Source organism: Ixodes scapularis, unplaced genomic scaffold (assembly GCF_016920785.2).
Source record: "Ixodes scapularis isolate PalLabHiFi unplaced genomic scaffold, ASM1692078v2 PGA_scaffold1__304_contigs__length_218370807, whole genome shotgun sequence".
Classification (NCBI taxonomy): domain Eukaryota; kingdom Metazoa; phylum Arthropoda; class Arachnida; order Ixodida; family Ixodidae; genus Ixodes; species Ixodes scapularis.
The window spans coordinates 123,238,680-123,258,947 of record NW_024609846.1 but is presented as its reverse complement, the minus strand read 5'-3'; the positions used below and the strand labels follow the sequence as shown (position 1 = coordinate 123,258,947).

Genomic DNA, 20,268 nt, shown 5'->3' with positions numbered 1-20,268 from the left:
GAAATAGCCAATCACTCACTAAGAGGTAAAAAATGCAAAGCAATGAACGATTATGGAAAATGATAAGTAAGTGTCGCGCATGTTGGGCAGGGCCTCGCAAATATCCGTTGAAAAGTTGAAAATAATGACTCCGCGTTTTAATGAACTTGTGTGTGACCAAGTCTACTACTTTATTTATACACTGCGTGTCTCTGCCGACTGTTTAAGAACTTTTTTTATCCATTTGGACGTATTACTCTAAGCTAAGAATAATAGGTCATACCTCAGAGGCAGGAAAGGTGTTGTCTCGCACTGGCATATCACTTTGACCAGACACAGGCTCCAGAGCAATTTCTTGCAGTTGCTGCCTCTCGAAAACTTTTGGGTGACATCTCAAGAGCCGGCTCATTGACACGCCTGTTAGTAATTAGAAAGGAGGGGATTTTTTTTTTTGCTTGTATTGAAATTTGTTGCTTTGGAGGAAAATTTCCATATGTAACTACGCTAAATGAAAAAAAGAAAAGAATAATGTGTAGCATGTATGTTGCTCGTGTAGCCTTCGGCAACACTTTTTTTGCTTGGCTTCCAAGCCACCATTCTCCGCAAAATTTGTCGGGGCCCCAGTACAATAGAGAACCCCGTGGCCGTCCTACTGTCTGGCTTCAATTAGAAAAGACTTCAAACGGGACCGCCAGCATCGACAGCTTTGCTCCCTTCCAGAACAAGGGTGGGAGTCAACGCTGACATTTTGTTACTCTAGCACAGTCTTTTACAACGAGTTCACGAACACCAGCTCGTCTAGAGAAGGCAACTTTTTGGCAAGACTATAGTGACTAGAAAGCCAGGGCCCAGAGGCTCATGTGATCCTCCTTTAGGTTTGAGCTGTTTTAAACTGAAACCGACTAGCCTTCTTTTTCTTTTTAATATTTCCAGGGGCCAACACGGGGCCCCTTGGCAGCCTGGGGCCCTGGGCTGCAGCCCCCTTAGCCCGTACCTTAATCCGGCCCCGTCTGCATCGGGTAGTTTGGCGACTGGCTTAACGCGTGGCATGTACACGCGATAGAAATTTCTGGAATAGAGATTCCGGCGCAAACCCGTTTTTTTTTGGAGCCCTGGTTTCTTCCAGAGCTTGAACCAGCCAATCGGCGTCGACCTAGGGGGTTTCACGTCATCATCTGGCTCAGCCAATCAGCATCGAGTAAATCGGCGGCTTCACTTTTCGGCTTCACGAATTTCTAGACTTTTCTAGACAAAGCAAAACACGTTTCACGTGGATAAAAAGAGAGAGAGAGAGAGAAAAAAAAAGAAAGGGGTTGTTTAAGTAGCACACGATGTCGGGCCGCCGCTGGGACTTTGCGGATCCTAATGGGAATATAGCGCCGATGGTAGCCGATGGCGTCCCGAAAACGAAGAAGGGCAAAGGGTGTGCTTTTCGGGCAAGGCACCAGTAACCGCTAAAATAAATTAAAAAAAAAGACCGACATACACTGACCAATCTGTGTCTTTCCGTTCCTTTTATGATTTCTTTTAGTCTTCGTTCTGTCGGCGAACGTCGCGAATCAAAGGATCGCACGCGTGCAAACGCTCCTTGCCGCAAAATGTTTCTTGGGCCCGTCCATGAGCCCGGTTGCTGATCTCTGTTGCTCTTTCAGAGAACACGAGTGCATGGTGGACATACAAAGCAAAATGCTACGATTGAATATGGTAAGATTTTTTTTTTTAAATTTAAATTGTTACGTGATTTCATCTCTACTACGCACGCGCGCATTTTCTGGCGGGATTCGGAATTACCGAGACAGCTTCAGAGTCCAGACGCTTCTGTTCAGTGTCTTTCCGAGGTGTGTTGCCGCAGGATTACTTCCCAACTCATCCTTTTTCTCCACCCCAAGAGTACACGTGCTAAGATAGAGATTTCCTAATTCGTGATGGGTGGAAGCGTGAGCTTATTCTTGAGAGGAGTTTGAAGAGAAGTTTGCATAGTCGAATAGAACCGACACTTTTCATCATGTAAAGTACTCCTATCGCATATCAATATCGGAAGTATAGGAATGATCTGAAAAAGCTTCTTACTGCCACGCAAAAACCGGATGAGAAACAAATAGTAGAAATAGCGTTTTCAGCGATTTTTGTTTTTTCCAGCAGCTTCTTGCAAGTTGACAATTGAGTAAACTATGTTTTTTATGTTTTTATTCTTCCGTATACATTTCCGGGCCGGTTACAGCGCAGAATCAGCAATAGTAATAAGGCGAGTCTTAATAATTAATATGTTATTAAACGTGTATATAATTAATAATAAATAATAATTATATACACGTTTAATAAAATGTTCATCATTTCTCAATCTTTGCGATTTCCACATAATATAAATGTGATCGCAAAGAAATATATGCTTTTGAAACCTTTTGCAGAAGGCAACCTCAACAGCGTCTAAAATGCAAAGGAATATATGATTGACATCAGGGTTTTGAAGTGCTTAACGGTAACCAGTGACAGGGGCGGGCGTCACTCGCAATAGCGTCGAAATAGGAACAGAGGGGACTGTATAGAATCCCTCCGTGCCTTTTATTGCGCAGGGAAAGTGGCGTCACGTGATGTCACCTGACGTAACGTAACTTATAACACCTTGGGAAAATTGACAGCACGTGACCTATACGGCAACTCAGTCTCCCCGCTAGATTTAGCTGGAAAATTCACGTGTTGTGGCCAGAGCATCAAATTCAGTTACCTGCGTAACTTAGCGGGAAAATTAAGGTCGTGTGACCTAGACACCAGTCCGGTTTCCCCGCTAAATTTAGCGGGAAAATATACGTCACGTGGCACACCAACTCCCTCACCAGTTCCCTATAATGCTTTTCATGTATTCTATGACTTCAAAGGTAAAGATCGCTGCCAGCGTGGTTCATTAGAATACCTCAATTTCAAAAATCCCCCACTTTTTTTTTTTTTTCTGTTAAACAATATTACTTTAGACTTGTCACTACTGAACCTCAGGTCCAAGATGTCCCGTTCCTCTCCGCATGTCCTAGTTAGTTTCTGAAATGTATTTAAGATGTTTGCAATGAGTATTATAAACTATGAACCCTTTTAAAAATGTGCCGTCTGTTGGAAGTTGTGTATTAATTCCTGCACAATGGCTGCCACGAGCGCGAGCTCCTTGCGTTATATTTCGCCTGGGCTGCATGAGTCCTCGTGCAGAGGAAATAAAAGTCGAGGCTCCCCGTTGACGCCACTTGCCAAACGAAGTGTCTTCGCATTAACTGCACCGCTTCACAAGCCTCCCCGATGTCTCAACAAGAAAACAAGCAGGAGAGAGGACTCTGGACGCTTCTATAAAGGCTGCGAAAGTTTCGAGGAGACGAGAGTACGCAAAAGTGAGCGGTGTCATGTGTGGCGCTGGGTGATCTTACTGCGTGTTTACTGTTTCAGACAACGAAGGTTGTCTTGTAACATAACGGTTGAATCGATAACGCAAAAGCACAGTGGCAGTAGGTCATTGGAAAACGATGCCCTTTGTATTCAGAATCGAGATGGCTTCAATCAAATGACTAGGTGTAAACTGTCCATAAAAAAGTACGCATTACTATTTTATGGACAACAAGACCGCCTTAGAGTAGCTTTCACCACATATTAAAACAATTCTGTTAAATCTTGAAAAGAAAATACCGTATATATTTCTCTCTCTTTCTCTCTCTCTCTGTCCCATAACAGGTATTTGCTCTTGAAGAAAAGAGGCAAGCTTGTTGCCATAGGAACCAGTACTTACGATTGTACAATGCTCACTATCACCCGTAATACCTCACTTGCTGCACGAACTGTTCCAGCTTTCCGGACTTGCAGAAATACTGGCTTTAAAATCCGGTTCGCAGTTGCTTTCTACTACATATAAGTGGACCTTGTAAACGAATGATAAACATCAACTGGGGCCGTTTTACATCGAGTAACAAACGCACTGTTTATGACCCAAGTCTGCGCGTTCACAGATATCCAATCATCGCGATTGATAGAACGAGCCCAACATGAATGATCTGGAGAACGCTATCTACGCAGACCACAATCATCGCGGGGAATAGTTTTCTCGACCTCGTCATTCGCTACGTTAGGCGATGATTGACTGTATCTGTGCTCCGCGGGAAAGTAGACCCGTTTCTATGGTTCATAAGCGGTGCGTCTTTTACTCGAGCAAACAATGTACGTGGCGGGTGCCGGAGCGGGTCAACACCGCCTAGAGACCTTTCCGAAATACGCCTTCTGCGCGCTGCCATCCTCTACTGGTCTGTCGAAGACGTTCTGAGCGTGCGCAGTAGCTCTCTTTCACGAAATACGAGACGCCACGAACCAGTGACTCAGCATTTTTCGCCTGTGTGATAAGCGCTGCAATGGTCTATGCGGAGCGCAAGTTCGTCTGCTTTTGCAGGGGTTGTGATGACATCCGAACGCGGAGCTCTGATCGGCTCTGACTGAAGGATAGCGGGCAATTTTAAAGCAGCGTGTTTTGAGATCTATCCACTGTTCTGAAATTAGAGCCCATCAGAGCTCGGCGTTCTGACATCCCCACAATTCCTGCAAAAGAAGCAGACGACCTTGTGCTCCGTATAGAATAATCAGAGCCCGTGCACTAGCATTCCGTCGTGGACACAGTGAGGTCGAGCGCAGACACAGACACGAGTGCTGCGTCAGCTATCTGCTGGGCCTTGTGTCTAGTTAGTGCGTCGAAAGACGCTCGGCGTCGAGCTTGGACCCAATTGCTAAGTTGACGCCATCAGAGTGTGATAGCCTTACCTAGACGCAGGTCGCGGAAACTGTTGAAACGCCATATTCTGTCGCTGAATTTTGGGCATTTCCGGGTTCGACGTTTGTCGTCTTTCTGCGGACAGTCCTCAAGATTAGTGTGAATGGCGAGTCTCGTGTCGTTTATAGATACATACTCTTTGCTGGCACCTCAACATGCACCGCAGTGTAGTTTTACTTCCTATATATTCGAAAACTTCTTCGTGGTCGTTACGCTTGAAACCAAGCGCAATTTTGAACTTAGTGAAGCGTCCTTGTGTCCGGTAACTGGTCAAGTCCTTAGAACAACCGAAGAAAAGAAACCAAGTATACTTAACAATATCATTCATTTACGTAAACCAAATACACAGCAGTATCGGTTGGTGTCTGAAACCGGAGGGACATCGGGCCTGGCACGATCGGCCATTCGCGGGTAGCCGACGGTTCGCTCGCGGACAACATCGTCAGGTTCGTGTGGTAACCAACGCACTGCCAGGCGGAAACTATCACGGCTGTCGCCGTGTTTCTGGCAATGACATAGAAGCAGTCACCATTCAGCGTCAGGCTGTTGGACCCCATATGGAGGGAAATGGTCTTGGACCTGCTGGTGTCAATCCTGGCACGAAAGTGCTTCCAGGCCGCCGGCAGTCTGATGGAACCTCCCTGCTCCTTCAGGATGACTGACCTGCGCCCTGCCAGAGGCCGCTGCTCACACGCCACGACTCCGGGCAGGTCCCAGACCGGGTGTCCCGTTCGTTGGGGTTCGTACGCGACGTTCTCCTTGGCCCGTTCAAACTCCGCTCTTTGTTCTTCGGAGAGATCGTAGTAGACAACGGACCAAGGCAGCGCCTTGCGGAGCTGAATCAGGGTGTCCGTGACCCTTGGGTCGTTGTCTTGAGCCCAGATGGACAAGCTGGCTTGCGGGATGACGTCCAGCATCCACGACACCTGAGCAACGGAGTTTGGAAGCATCGAGGCTCGTGCAGCGATGGAAACCCTCGCTGGGAGGTGAGGTCCACAGAGTAGGAGTCGGGTCATCCGGTCGACGACTTCCCACGTGTAGAAAGTCTCCGGGTACGTCGTCCATCCGACGGAGACGACGGCTTGGGGGAAGGATGACGCGAACTGGTGCAGGTAGTAGGATGCGTTCACTGGCGCCTCGCCGCCCGTGGCCGGGAGTATGTCAGCGTGAAACCACAGGCCTTTAAGATTCTGCGTGAGAGATGCAAGAATAAAGATATAGCGGCAGAAGCGCACCTCATAAAAAGTTGCACACTCAACGTGTTGGGAAGTATACTCCAACAGTATCGGCTTCAGTATTTTCACTAGAACTTTACCAAAAAGTTGACTTCGAAGTACATTTCTGGAGTCCGGTTTGGGGTAAATTGATGTTTTGCTTTTCAAGGACTAAACCTTTTCTTTTGCAAATTAATGCAATTAATGTTTTTTGCCCTGTTTTTGTTTCAGAAAACGTACGGCGGAAACCATAACGTAGCCAGAATTTCTTTTTTTTTTTTTTTTTTTTTTTTTCAGGGAGAGGCGTGGCGCTGATGTGGTTGGAATGCTATGACTTGGGGTGCGTAGACTTGCGGATGTCTTTTCTTGGATTGGAAAAGTGTGTGTGTGTGTGTAGGGGGAAAAGGGGGGGGGGGGAGAAGAAGAGCTTTCCCCTTCTTAGCTACGCCACTGGCTGAAACGAGATGTTTTTAAGGTAGATTGTGCTGAAAATTACTATTTTGCTTTAAAAGTGCTTATATTGTGCATCGAGGTGACATTTGTATTCACGGTTTACACGTCAGTTTTTTATCGAAGTAGTAAATCTAGCAGTCTATTACTCTATTTCACTATACCGAAGACTGTCAAATGGCGGTCATACTTTTACGCAAGATGTTTCCGAGGGACACTGTCTTAAAATCATCAGTTGCAGTGCTTACGAAAGCACAGCTTTTACGCGAGATTCGTTTCTTCTAGCGCGAACAAGGAACTGTTCGACGTCAGTTAACATTCAATCCGTCGGATGACTAGCGGAGAAGTGTTTGTGGCGTCTCATTTATTAGGGCTCGTCGAGGATGTGTTATTTGATCCATCGCGTTCACGGACTCGCCTTTAGTGGTGAGTCATTCCGAGCATTTCTTTCGCACAAAAAAGCCCCTGCGTGTTTATATATTCATTTGACTTTTTTGATGCTCCTAAACAGCCCGTGAGCTTATGAAGAGTGCACCGATTGTCAGATACATATCGCATTGATGCAGAACGTTTGTTAGAGAAACAATACAAAGGCATTGTAAATGAAGAAAAAGATTGGACACACCGTAGTCGAAAAATAGGAGCATTAATGACAGCGTTTGCGAAGTATGTTAAAAAGATATGGTGAGTGAAAAAGAAAATTGCACACACCGTAGTCGATAAAACAGTTCTCGCAGTTACACACGGCTGGTATAAACTGTTGAGACATAAAAGTTGAAAGAAGAAAAGTTCACACAGCGTATTTCTACATAACAGTACTGGATAAAAAAAAAAAAAACATTCATTCAAAGCGTTTTGGATAGAAATCGAATGGTAATATTTTCCCGCAAAAATATATGTACCTCAAGCTTGTTCATCACAGCCGACGTATTAAACGCACACTGGAGACGTTCCAAGGGCGTTATTGTTTTTGACTCTAAGCAACCGAATGCACGATGAAAGCGAAGAGTGCTGTTAGGTACAGTCATGGAAACAAAAGAGGTTAGTTTTGGGCGATTAATGAAACCGTGGAGACATATATGCTAAAAGGAGAAAAACCGTGCCTGCATTAATTTCGGAAAGGTAATGCGAGTTTAAAAGTTTCAATAATCGCTCATGACTGAAATAGATAAGCTTATTAAAATAACGATCTAAAATCAGTCGAACAAACCTTAATATATTTTCAATTCCAATTTTGTTTGTTTTATTCAACGAATTCTATAACACGCCCGAGAAATTTAATTCAGGCAAGCTGAGCGATCGATTCTGGTGATCGCGCCCAACGTGCGGTAACATGTAGTGCTCAAATATGTCACGTGGTCGGGAAATTTCAATTCACTATCTAAGAAAACTCTCACATCTCGTACAAGTGAAACGCGCCCAATTCAGCATTCGTTCAGAGAGTACTCAAAAGTGAGTTGGAAATTTTTCATCAACAAATATATTTGTTTGGTTTCAGCCGGGCTGAGAACCAAGTTGTTATTATTGCACCATTCTGCCAAAGCCTTAATGCCTTGCTGCAATTTTGGCAGGCAGATAAATCCTTAATAGTCCGAAAAAGTTCAACATCATCGGAAAATTGTAATATTTCTGAATGACAATTGCATATGCGCTAATATCGTTCACAAATATTTTGAAAAGCAAAGGGGATAAGCAATCAGACTGGGGGATGCCCCATGTAGAAAGTTACGCAGTTGAGTAAACGTCACCGTATGTAACGGGATTTCATCCTTCGCAGATGGTTTTTGAATCAGTTGCGACGCGATGAAGACAGACCGTAGGTTGCAACTTTTGTTTAACCAGGAGAGAACGGCTAACCAAGTAAGCTTTTCATTTTTTTTTAAAGCAAAGTAGATTGTGTCAGCCTTCTGCTTGCACCTTATCTTGGAACCCACACATTTTGTAAACGTGATAAAATTTGTTTTTACGGAACGATTAGGTATAAATCCATACTGTTGCAGGCTCATTCGCCGCGAGAAAAAACTTTATCAGATGACAATGCATTTTTTTTTTCGATTAGCTTAGCGGACGAACAAATGAGTGAAATTGGATGATATATAATTACTGACGGAATTTCGTGAACCAGCTTTGAAGAGGGGAACAACGAGGGAAAACTTCTATGAAGTCGGAAACAACCTCATTTTCAGGGACCGATTGAAAATCAAGACCGAGATCGGAGACAACCAGTCGCCGTACCCTTGAAATAGAAAGGAAGGAATACCGTCAACTCCAGCCGATCTTTCTGTCGGTAACGCCCGAATCGCCGCCAAAACATTGTCATTACAGAGCTCAGGAATTGAAAAGCATTCGTTTTTCGGTCCTGTAGCGTGTAACTTGAAGGCATATTTGCTGCCAAAACAAACACAAAAGGGATAAATAAATCTGCAAACGCTTGACAGATGTCTCTCAGATTCTTGATGTGGTAAAAACCACTTGTTAGTGTTATTTTTTTTTTGCGCTTTTCTTTATTTTGTTTTTGAAACTTTTTCAAAAATACCTTTAAAAGTTTTTTTTAGGCTTAATTTATTATTTTGAGTGTCGTTTTCGTGATTGCAGCGATAAAGGCGCTTTGTCAAAGTTCGCTCGGATTTAAACTTTTCGTTCCACAACGGATTATTGGTCTGTTTGTGACGTCTGCGATAGCGTAACTTTCCCCACATGGTATGTTCCAATTCATGCGAAAACCAGGGCCGAACAGCGATCAGACACACAACTTTTGTAAACCGCCATAAACATCGTCACAGTGACACAGTATCTGTAAGTATTTGTACTCGTTGGTCTACGTCCTCTTCGCATGATGCAATGGCTGAACAGTCTGTATTTGCAAGAAATTTGAAAAGGCCCATGTAACTTCCTTTCGATTAAGCAAAAGCAGTCGGTCGTGGACACGCGGTACTATGCTTATCGACTATATTCAAATCTACCTCGAATGGAACATGCCAAGTGTCCACAGGAACAAGAGGAGCCCGAGCTTCTTAGAGGCTACACTCGCTATCACTTGTAAGGAACAGATCTTACAAGTTGCCTTTCCAGTTGATAAGGTTTAAAAAAAAAATAATTTTAAGTGTTTTAAGAGTTTAGATAAATCAGTCACTTTCCTGCTCACTTTCGAATTGCAGGAGTGTAAGATACTAGTGTTTCGATTCCCATCAGGCAGGTCAAAATCACCCGTACTATAAACACAGTACTTTGAAAAGTCTATCATGTTGGACGGTTGGTGAATACAAGAACTGAAAATGAAATACGTACATCGCGGAGGGAAATAGTGGTTTCCCAGAAGAATGTCACGGTGTCCGTGCACATTGATTTCCTTACAAAAGTTCTTTGCACGTTTTCATGTCAGGCCTGCGAAATTTTTCAAAATCGTTTCGGATCGCTATGAGCACCCCGCCTCCATGTATTTGGTTGCACGCCTTGTAATCTCAATCGCCTCGATAGACTAAGTGCTGGGTCGGAAAATATTCTTCACTTGAAATATCGTCCCGCAACCACGATTCGGGAATGCAGTATGAAACAGGTAGCTTCAATATTTGAAGCCAGCAGCTCCCACACGTTTTCAGTTGACGCGTCCGGATGAAGACAAGTCACAAAAAAAGCTTTTCGTGACTGGGGATACTTGAAATGGTAGACGACTTGCATTTACCGGATCTCATGATACTTTGTTTTCGTCTAACTACGGTGTAACCGTCGTTTGCGTCGTCTCTCGTACCTTCGCCGATGTCGGTGGGGGCTTCTTTTCTCGTGAGTTGCAGCAGTTTTGGGGATCAAAGGTGTCCTCGCTCCATTTGCTGTCATCATGTGGTTAGTAGTGATTGACTTGCCCGTTTCTGAAGATTTTTGCAGAGCGGTTAAGGGGTGGGGTAGAAACGCTGCTTTCGGTTTTTCTGGGGGCATGCATGCGGGTTTTTCGAGCGCAGCACGGAGTTGACTCACGACTTCTTGCACGATTCGGCTCGTAATTCGTCACTTCGATCTTATATATATAGCGCAGCAATTACTCGCCCTTGAGACACCACCATCGTTGTTAGCTTGCTCACTTTTGCGGGCTGTGATTAGACAAGCCTTAGTAGATTGCTTTCGTTATTAGCGTTGGATACCTGCACCGGTTCTTTGGCGCCGACATCTAGGGAAGAGGGAGGAAGGGGAGGGGGAAGCGTTTGGCATCTATATTAGATTTTTCCGCTTGCTATGGGCTTGTCACATGCTTTGACGGTTGTATTAATGCAGCGGCAATAAAATCGTTTGGCACAGTCACCACAACGTTCGAGAAATTGCTCCCTACCGAATATTTTTTGGTGCAGTCGTGTTGTCGTCCACTGCCATCTTGGAAAAGTGTCGATGTCTCCGGCAAAATTATTGGCACCGTTATTGAGCAGATGGTTTTAAGCAAAAGCTGAAAGTCGCGATAATTGAAGCTATATTCAATACACAAAACCGCTACTTTCTGTTTGCGTGTGCGTTGTGTCGTTGCACGTCGAACGAAAGAGACGGCGTCTGATATTTGCGTTTTGTGATTCGACGATTCGAACAATCCACATGCCTCGCTGGGCTGAGCAGGAAATGGCACGTAAAGCTCTTCTTCGCGTGATTCAGATCAATACGCTGCACACAGGATGTTCGCAAGCGACAAGGACGGAGTGGCGACGGTCTTCCCAATCAAGACTACCAAGAGACCAAGATCCCTACTTGTTCGATCAACGAGTTGTGTCCGACCTAGAGGCAACGGCACGAAAGCCATTGGATGGATGGATGGATGCTAATGGTTGTGCCCTTTATAACGGGCGGTAGCTTGCGCCACCTATCCTAGAAACCGAAATTATGATTCCTCCCCCCGCCCTTCTAAGCCAATTCGCTCCCCCTCTGCATTTTTCTAACTGTCGCCAGGCAGTATGGGCACTTAAAGTCATGGTTGCCAGTCATCTTAACCTTTATTTGTAATCGCAGAAAAAATATATCTGTCTTCCAGAAATATCTAAAAAAATGTCCACGGCATAGGAAAACGATGTCGCCTGAGCTATCTGACAGCGATTCGAGTGTTGCAGGTAACGCGTTACCAGTAACGGCGTTGCCGGTAACGGGTCACTTGTTTCCGTAACCTAGAAACATGCTCGTTAGATTTTTCAAAACAGAAACAGGTAACGAACTCACGCTACTTATTTCGATGAATGGGTAACGTAGTTACGTTACTCGTTACCAGGGTTGTAAAAGTTACTTCAGAAATGTACCTAAGATACAGTTACAGTTACTCATACGAAAAAGCACCTAGTTACGTACCTAGGTACAGGTAGTTACTTTAAAGATACTTACTTTATTTTCTCCGAATTCGTGAATATATACTGGAAGTAAAGCTGTTTATACTAAGGATAAACACGAAAACGAGTCGATAAAAGTGCTTTATTGGTGTCAATGCGAGAAATAAGGAATACCATATTCACATAAGCCGGTGCTGACGTCGAAGGGCCCAGAATACGTCGGCCGCATGAAGAAACGCATGAGTCGAGAGCATATGCACCTAACCTTTGCGACATCGAGCAAAAGGCTTCAAGCTTCCTCGTCTTTTTTTTTTTTTTTTTTTTTTTTTTTGCTAGTCTGAAGAAAAATAAGTTGTTTTTTTTTCGGAACTTTTTTAGTTTTGATAACCGCCAAATTTGAGTCCGATTTATTGACTGGAAACTGTATTATATCCGCGATGTTACATTTCTTTATGGTTGGAATAATAATTATTTTTCAATTATATTTTAGGTTGTATTTATGACAGAAGAGAGCCACCATCAGGACAGGATACAGGCAACAGAAACTGTGCACAACTTTCAAGTTATCTCTTCTCTTGTATAGCTGTCAGAGGAGCTTCAAACACGCAATGAAGTCGATATTGGTTTGAGATGAAGGAAGCAAGTCGCTATTTTCCGTAAACGTATTTCCGAAGCGATTCGATAAATTGGTGTCGCTTGAACGGCATCGCTAATCCAACGTTCGCTCAAATGGACACCGCCATTCGCTAAAGCGTCGTTCGATGAAAAATCATGGCCGGGGCTTCGTTCGCTACAACGTCGTTCGATCAAGTCAGTGCCTCCCAGGTCGTACCCAACTCAACGTTTATCACGGCACATGGTAGTGTGTTAATACTTAGAGATTCATATTTTCTATCATTTTGATGAAATGAATAAAAAAGTACCTGTAAAAGTAACTTCACTTAGTTACAAGATACTGGAAAATGTACCTAAGATACAGATACAGACACCGAAAAATTAAAGTACCTAGATTTGTACCTCAGGTACAACAAAAGTACCTAGATACTAATTTCTAGTTACTTGTACCTAGGTACTTTACAACCCTGCTCGTTACATTATCGTCCCAAGACATAAACAAAATTACGCTTTGAATGTTTCTCGTGTTTCTGTGCGCGAAGTTATAAGAATTCTTCCAGTTTTTTTTGTATGTTTTGCGTTTTTTTTGCGCGAATATTTGGGTGGAATCGCAAAACATAAGGTAATTATGTTAAGTTTTGTAAGGACATAATGTTTCTTAAAATATGGCACTGATGCATACCTGTAACGTCAAAAGCATCAAAATGTTTTAATTCACATATTAAAAGTACTGTAAAAGTAACGATCATTTATCTGTAACACTAACGGTAACACGCTTTATTTCGAGGTAACCTAGATCTGTAAAGCGTTCCTTTTTATGTTTTGCAAAACCAAGGCATAATATGCCTTGGTTTTGCAAAACCAAGGCATATTATGCGACGAACGCAAAACAATGTGCAATGAGTAGCAATGAAAAACGTATAAAGTAGTAAACTTTTATTTAATGTGCCACCTCGAGAACAAAAGCTGCAAATGTAACTAAATTACATTTCTAAAGCAATTTAGCCAAGCTTGCAGAGTGCAGCACGATGTGATAATGCACTGTAACAGATGGAAAAACGTAAATGCGCGGTAGGCGTCTACTATAACATGATGAATGGAATGACTCATAACTTTAGGAGTGACCCTGAGACTTTGTGAAATAATCATTTAAAACTACAGGGTGATTCAAGGGGAGGCCAGGCTCTTTAAATCGGCCGGAAAATTCGGTTTCTTAACCTATCGGGCTACGACTTTGTGCAGCGTTGCCCGCAGATGGTGCTTTTTTTTTTTTTTTTTGTAAAATTTGCGAACAGCGAATTTACCCGAGGAAAAAGTAAAGAAAGAAAAAGGCTATGGAAACGCAGCGAAGCCACCGGTCTTCAAACAACACGGTGCCGTTTCGCACGGGAGACAAGAGATGGCGCAAGCGGTCGCGACGTCAACTCAGTGACGGATCCAAGGGGGGGGGGGGGGGGGGGGCGACGGGGGCGGCCATTCCCCCCCCCCCCCCCCCTCCCCCTTCTCGGAGGGCAATTTGACATGGGGGGACCCGCCGGTGCACAAGAAAGAATGGGAGAATATAATCCTTCTCAATCGCCGTGAAGGCGTGCTTTGCGTAATCTAATCAATAGCGTGAAAAAAAAAAAAGTCTATACTTCGTTTTAGCTTCGGTCCGAGCACGGCCGATGTTATGAGCCGAAGGGCCAATCAAACAGCGAAAGAGGCGCAACGTCATGGCGTGCAGTCTGCAGTTGATAGGACCAGCTGGTATTCGCCGTCTCTCTGTGCGCGCTCCTCCGCCGTCTAGTCCTTTCAAGCGCGGAGACCACACCATGACGGTGCTCTTTTTGCGCTGTTTGATTGGCCCTTTGGCTCATAACATCGGCCGCGCTCGGACCGAAGCTGAGACGAAGTATAGTCAGTAGCGTGTCTGGCTCGAACGCAAGGGGCCGTGAGTTCGAATCCAGCCTAAATTCCTTTAATTTTTTAAGGCATTTGAATTACTTTATAAAGGTCGCCGCATGTATCGTTTAGTACATGCGACGACCTTTAATTTGCATGACGTGGCATGTTTTTTAATCACTTTCATTCCACGCGTGTCGCCACGTTCACGTGAGCGTTGTGGGTTGTTTGAAATTCCCGCGCAAGGTCACGTGGCTGTGACGTCATGACCCTATCGACCAATCAAGATCTTCGCGTCACGCCACCGACGTCGGATATTCTGCCATGCCACCGAGGCCGGCGCGACACGAGCTCCTTAAAGCCGGGGTCACACCACTCATTCACCCAACAAAAGGCCATGTTGAATTAACCTGAGACTGGGGGAATTAACCCGAGACTGCACCCCTTACGATACTTTCTGCAAAAGACAATCTCTAAACACGAGTCACCGCAATATCCTTTGTTCGAATGCCGCGTGCCAAGTTTTCTCTTTGAACTCATTGCCATGCGGCCTTCAAAACACGGATCTCGCTGTGACTCGCGTTCGAGTAGACCGATCTTACTAACCGTTTGGCGCATGCGTGACGCCACCAGAACTTTAGTTCACAGGAGGCAGATGTAAAGCACCTTCATGTTTCAAAAGTAGCGCAAGGTTCGTCGATGCACGAGGCACGCGCCTTTGGGAAGATCATGGCGGCACAGCGCAGCACTGAGCTAGATTTCAGACGCCATGAATTTCCCAGAAGTGGCGCGCGGCACATGCCTCGAGCATTTCTACAATGAATGGCGCCACTTTTCCCAGGATTACAGTGTTCTAGAGGATGTAGTGGCAAGAGCGGCGCCCGCTTACAATGAAGCGCGTGAAGACGGTCGACGTAGATACTGCGAGTGGCGCTGGAGTTCTGTGCCTTAGGATTATTAATGGCACGTGTGCGATGAACGAAGAAGACGACGAGGGTGACGCGGTACGCTCCTCCAATATGTAGCACCGTAGAACTTCTTTCGCAGCTATTAAGCCTGCAGCACAAGTGATAGCGTTGCTAAACGATGTGTCAGTACTGGAGGGGGAGTCGATATTAATTAAATAATCTCCCTCAAAACACGCGAATATTTCAAGTAGAGGATAGCACACACTCTAGAGGCATTAGTCCAAAGGCAGAACTACAATTTACTACAGAAGAACATTAGCAGTTGTTTCGCACCGCGAAAAGCTCCAGTCAAACCACAGTAGTACGCGCCGAACAGCACTGATGATGGGGCTGACGGGGGCGCGCTCCTAAGGCACAGAACAGCAGCGCCATGGTGTCGTCTACGCGCAAAATCTTCACAAAGCGGCCGCCGCTCTTGCCACTACAACCCCCTCTAAAACACTGTACCAGGATAGGGGGGGTTTATGAAGATGGCCGTGCATGAGAGGGCTCGTGCCGTCTAGTGCTCCACACGCGAACCAGCTCTAGCGGGGTTGTCGCACGTGCAGAAAGACTAAAGTTCCCTCGATGCATTTGCGGTGGCGGTGGAGTAGTCAAACTGGCAGGTGAAATCGGTCTATTGGTCTGCAGGCTGTCTTTTGTATGATGTATAAGAGCTCAATTCAGTGTAGGAATGCATCGGTGGCTAATAGTCGAGGCCTGGATGCGGCATACTATTTAACCATAAGCCGGTCACTGCTTTTGGCATGGTATACGGGAACACCCGCGGCGCGCATGTACCGCCTCCGTACAAGACGGATCGCGGCGACTTGTCTCCGTCAAAGGTTAGCATTGCCGTGTTGGTCTAGCCTAGACGTCGGGCGGCAACCACGTGCACCTTCTCCGATTCCAGTTCAAGGTTGAGTACTTCGTCTTGGAGATCTTCTTGTAGGGTGTGAATGTCGTAAATTACCTTCTTGCAATAGGTTGCGCCGTAAGTGCGAAAGATTTGAAGGGATACTCTATTGCCCTCGATGTCGACCTCGACGATCTTCTCTAGGACGGCCGCCAACGCCTCCGAGTCAATCCTGACCGAGATGGAATTGGCCTTTCCTATTAGGTACGTGGTGTATGTCGTTGGTGCTTGTGTGCTGTTTATAGAAGCACTTTGAGTCTTGGAATGCGGCGCGATCGAAGTACGCGATCTTGTAAGGCGGATCTTATACTTGAGTTGCCGACGCTTTTGGGGCTTGGCGACACCCCACGTTATTGCTTGTGCATTCGGGTTCCCCCGTGCCCGTCTGCCTTTTTTTGTGTGTGTTACGGTGACCCAAAGGCGCTTCCGCTCCCGTAGCTGCAGCTCCTTTCCCCCGTCATGTCGTGGGGCTGACTTGGCGGAGGAGTATCTGACGTAGCGCCTGCAGGCGTGCGTGTAGGAACGGTCGACACCTTCTCGTTGGTCTTTTTGGCTTTCGATTTCTTTGGCTGCTTTCCGGCAACAAGGACGATGTTGTGCGTCTCTCCTAAATTGCTTTTGAAAATGTCTACGAGACTCTTTTTCGAAGTGCTCGAAAGTAAAGTTCGTAGAGTCTGCTCAACAGTCGGTGCTGAGCTCTCTGGTGAAGAAGTGGCTTGGCTCACCGAAATGGAATGCAGTGGGCAGCTCAATGACCGGTGTCATGACTAGCAAGGGTTTCGCTGGGGTCGAACCTGCCGGCATCATTGTCTTTTGACAACCGGCCCCCTAGACTATCGAGACGGGGTGTATTAGGTGCTAGGCCTAATATCAGGAGCCTAAGAAAAACCTGTCCGATTTCTTTGTTACCTTCCTAATGTATAAAAGTATGATTCCGGCTTAACGCTATCGCGTTAAAATATTCGTGCATGGTTCGCGCAGACATATCTTGCACGTGACATAATCGAACCGTGCTGGCGGTTATTCTGAGTCATTCCTACTTGCTGTTGCTGTGAGAAACAAATTACTTCTCGTCACAATAGCTGGTGAAAATAATAATAATAATAATAATAATAATAATATATATATATATAATTATCTTCGCATCTGCAGGTTGCAGACGCCGGAGCCACTAATAAAAAGTCAACACATATTGACTTGACGAGGCCCAGGCACCGTGCACTTTGGCAGACAGCTACGGGGATACAAAAATAACTGCAAAGATTATATAGCAACAGGCAACTAGTAAAATACGTACATAAAAGAGGTAGGTTTAAGAGGTCTAAATATAAATTCTATACACAAATAAGCACAATGATTTAGGGTTTATTTTATAAATGTCCACGTCATCTGCATTATACTTGTTGAGCAGTGATGGTAGATTATGTTGTAAAGACTGGTAACTGTACTTCTTACGAAACGGAAACACTTTTCATTCCTCAGAGTAGTGGGTGCTGATGGCAGGCACGTTCTTGACCAATCCTGATGTTTCTTTTAGAAAAAATAATACATTCAGGGGAAGAAAAACGAAATGACCGAGTCAAAATGTACTAATAAAATCGATGTCTATTTACGATTTTGTATCGTGAAAATAGAGATGTGTGTAGGGTCCCTCAATGCGAACCCTCAGTGCGGGACAGTCCTGCGACCCGCGGGACTGTCCCGCATTGAGGGCTCGTGTCCCGCGTCCCGCAAGAAATTCTCTAATGTTCAAAATGTCCCGCATTTCATACTGTAGTAAAAGTCACTCTGCAACTCGTGGCGCGGCCGAACAAACGGTGCACGGGGAAGCGCGGAGGTCGCTGGTAATCGTGTGAATCGCAATGGTACACCATTTTCTATCCAAGCATTGCGGGAAGCAACCGTCGTTCTTGCAGTAGACGCGACGCGCATGCTCCGTTGTGCCTCACCCCTCGGTGGCAAAATATTCTAAAAAAAATTGTTCGCCAAAAGTTTCAATATAAAATATTGCGCTTATTTTGAAATCGCTGTGTCAGTGCGAAGGGCTGTTGTGGATTTTTGTTTTAGTGAAGGCAGCCATACAAGGCAAAAAGCCTGCAACTCGCAACGGTCAAAAAAAATTATAATGTTTAAAATTTGTGCAGGACCATGTTGATAAATGTAAGTGTTGACGGGAAACATTAACCCGAAAAAGATTTACTGTTTCTTATTTTCATTTGATGCGTTGAGTTCTGCTACAGTCGATTTTTATGTTTTCAACTTCGGCACATTTAATAACACATTTGGTATAAAAATATATCACTGGGAGTGAAAATTAATTGAGCCTATTTGCTGCGAAACAATTAGCACGTGTATAACCAGCACAGGATGTTACATGTGTTCACAGAGGCTGGGTTGTGGTGCTTTTGTTAATAAATTTCGCCCCCCCCCCCCCCCCCACCCCCCTCTCGCGTGTCCCGCATTTTGCTAGCAGGAAGGTGGTCACCCTAGCTGTGTGGGAAAAAATGAACGTTTCGAACAAAGGCAAAACTTTTCTTTTTTGTAGTAATAATTGTTTTTATTACTACAAAAAAGCCCTCTCGCGACGCCCAAACGAGATGGCACTAAGCTATTTGGGATTAAAATAACGCATGATATATTTGTAGTTTTATTTTTTTTCGGGGAGAATGGCTCTACAACGTGCAACTACACCAACAATTCTGCATAATTTATTGACGACTTGGTTTACGTGTTTATCCCCATTGCAAGTTTTCTGAAAATATAATTCCAAATGTTTTATGCATTTTCACTAATTCGATCGATATGGATTGAAAATGGAGAGTTTCATTTATATTTACGCGTTTACTGAAGGATTTGAATAAAATGTTTTTCTTTGGTTTCATTAATATGGAGGCCATTTCTTTGCGACCACAGAAAATGACGTGACGTGAATAAAAGCCTCGCATATGTGACGTCATTAATGTCACTCTTTACTGCAACCTTTTTTTCCCCCCATGAACACAACGAAAGGAAGGCACAAACCTGCAGATGGGCTTCGAGGAGGTTCCTCTTGGCCACCTCCAAGACCTCGGTGCTCTTCAAGTTCAGCTTGAGCGTGACGTTCATGGGCGTCGCGCTCACCCTGTACAGGAGCTCGCTCAGGCTCACTGTCCAGTTTTCGTTGACGGGACGCGGGAGCACGGCCGATCCGTCCACCAAGACCACGTCCGCCTCCACGAAGGGCGCCGAGTCCCTCTGCAGTGCATCCTGGAGCAGCGCGCGGCTGTGCGTCGCCCTGTTCCAGCGGACAGAAGACACGTCCGGTGTCACCTCGGCGGACACGACGATGCAATGCACGAGCGATGCAATGACCCAAAAGGAGGCGGCCATTGTTCCCTCCAAAGCTGCAGTCGCTTGATTCGACTGGGCTCTGCGTGCCGTTCTTTTTATAGCGAGTGTACCCCAGACAGAATAACCATACGCTCGTCGGCGCGCAGACACTTCAGCGGGAGAGTGTTTCTTGTGGCTTTTTGTTTTGACTTTCGTCTTCTGCGGTGTTCTTTTCCTTTGGCGTCGGGGGAGGAGAGGAGGAAAGGGGTGGGGGGAGGGGGCTGTAGCTCGCCAGTTGGGTCTCATGTTCGCCACTAATCGTCGTCAAGGTCAGGAGTCAAGTTTCCATCGGCGACCGCTGTCCCCTCTAGGTTTGTTGTTTTCGTTGCTAGCTGTTCTTGCTCTTTATTGGTCGGACGATATTTCCTTATATACGTCTCGAGAGGAATGACAACCTTTTCTTTTTACGTCGTTAGGGCTTGTTGCCTTTCTATTACAAAATGGCGCGAAAGATTGGGACCTAGTCGAAGAGACACTGGAAAGATTCCATTCTGAGATAGGCGTATATTGCCGCAAACGTGGCGAAGTTGGCAAGTGACGCGGCTGACACGTGAAGGAACGGGGTTCCAATCCCACGCGGTCCGGGTCTTTGTTTTATCGATCAGTGTTCTTCTGGAAAGATCCAGCCGATTCTCGGCTGTCATTGTGTTTTGGATCAGAACAAGGTCTTTCCATGCCAAACGTACCAGACAATAATGCCGACCATCGCCGATTTTTTAAAACAAAAATAGTTGTCTGCGCCGACATTTTTAAAGAAAAATAGTTGTAGTTGTCTGCTAAGTTTTAAATAAACTGCAGCCAAAATATTTTTAGA

The 20,268-nt window shown here is 45.2% G+C and overlaps 1 protein-coding gene across 1 annotated transcript; it reads right to left on the bottom strand.

Moving 5' to 3' along the window:
- Positions 1-5,074: 5,074 nt before the first annotated feature.
- LOC115311542 (protein FAM151B) lies at positions 5,075-19,573 on the bottom strand. The gene is made up of 2 exons (XM_029970221.4): positions 19,107-19,573; positions 5,075-5,958 (listed from the first exon to the last, which is right to left on the bottom strand). Exons 1-2 carry the CDS (start codon positions 19,452-19,454, stop codon positions 5,089-5,091), a joined length of 1,218 nt encoding a protein of 405 aa, XP_029826081.3. The 5' UTR covers positions 19,455-19,573; the 3' UTR covers positions 5,075-5,088.
- Positions 19,574-20,268: the final 695 nt, after the last annotated feature.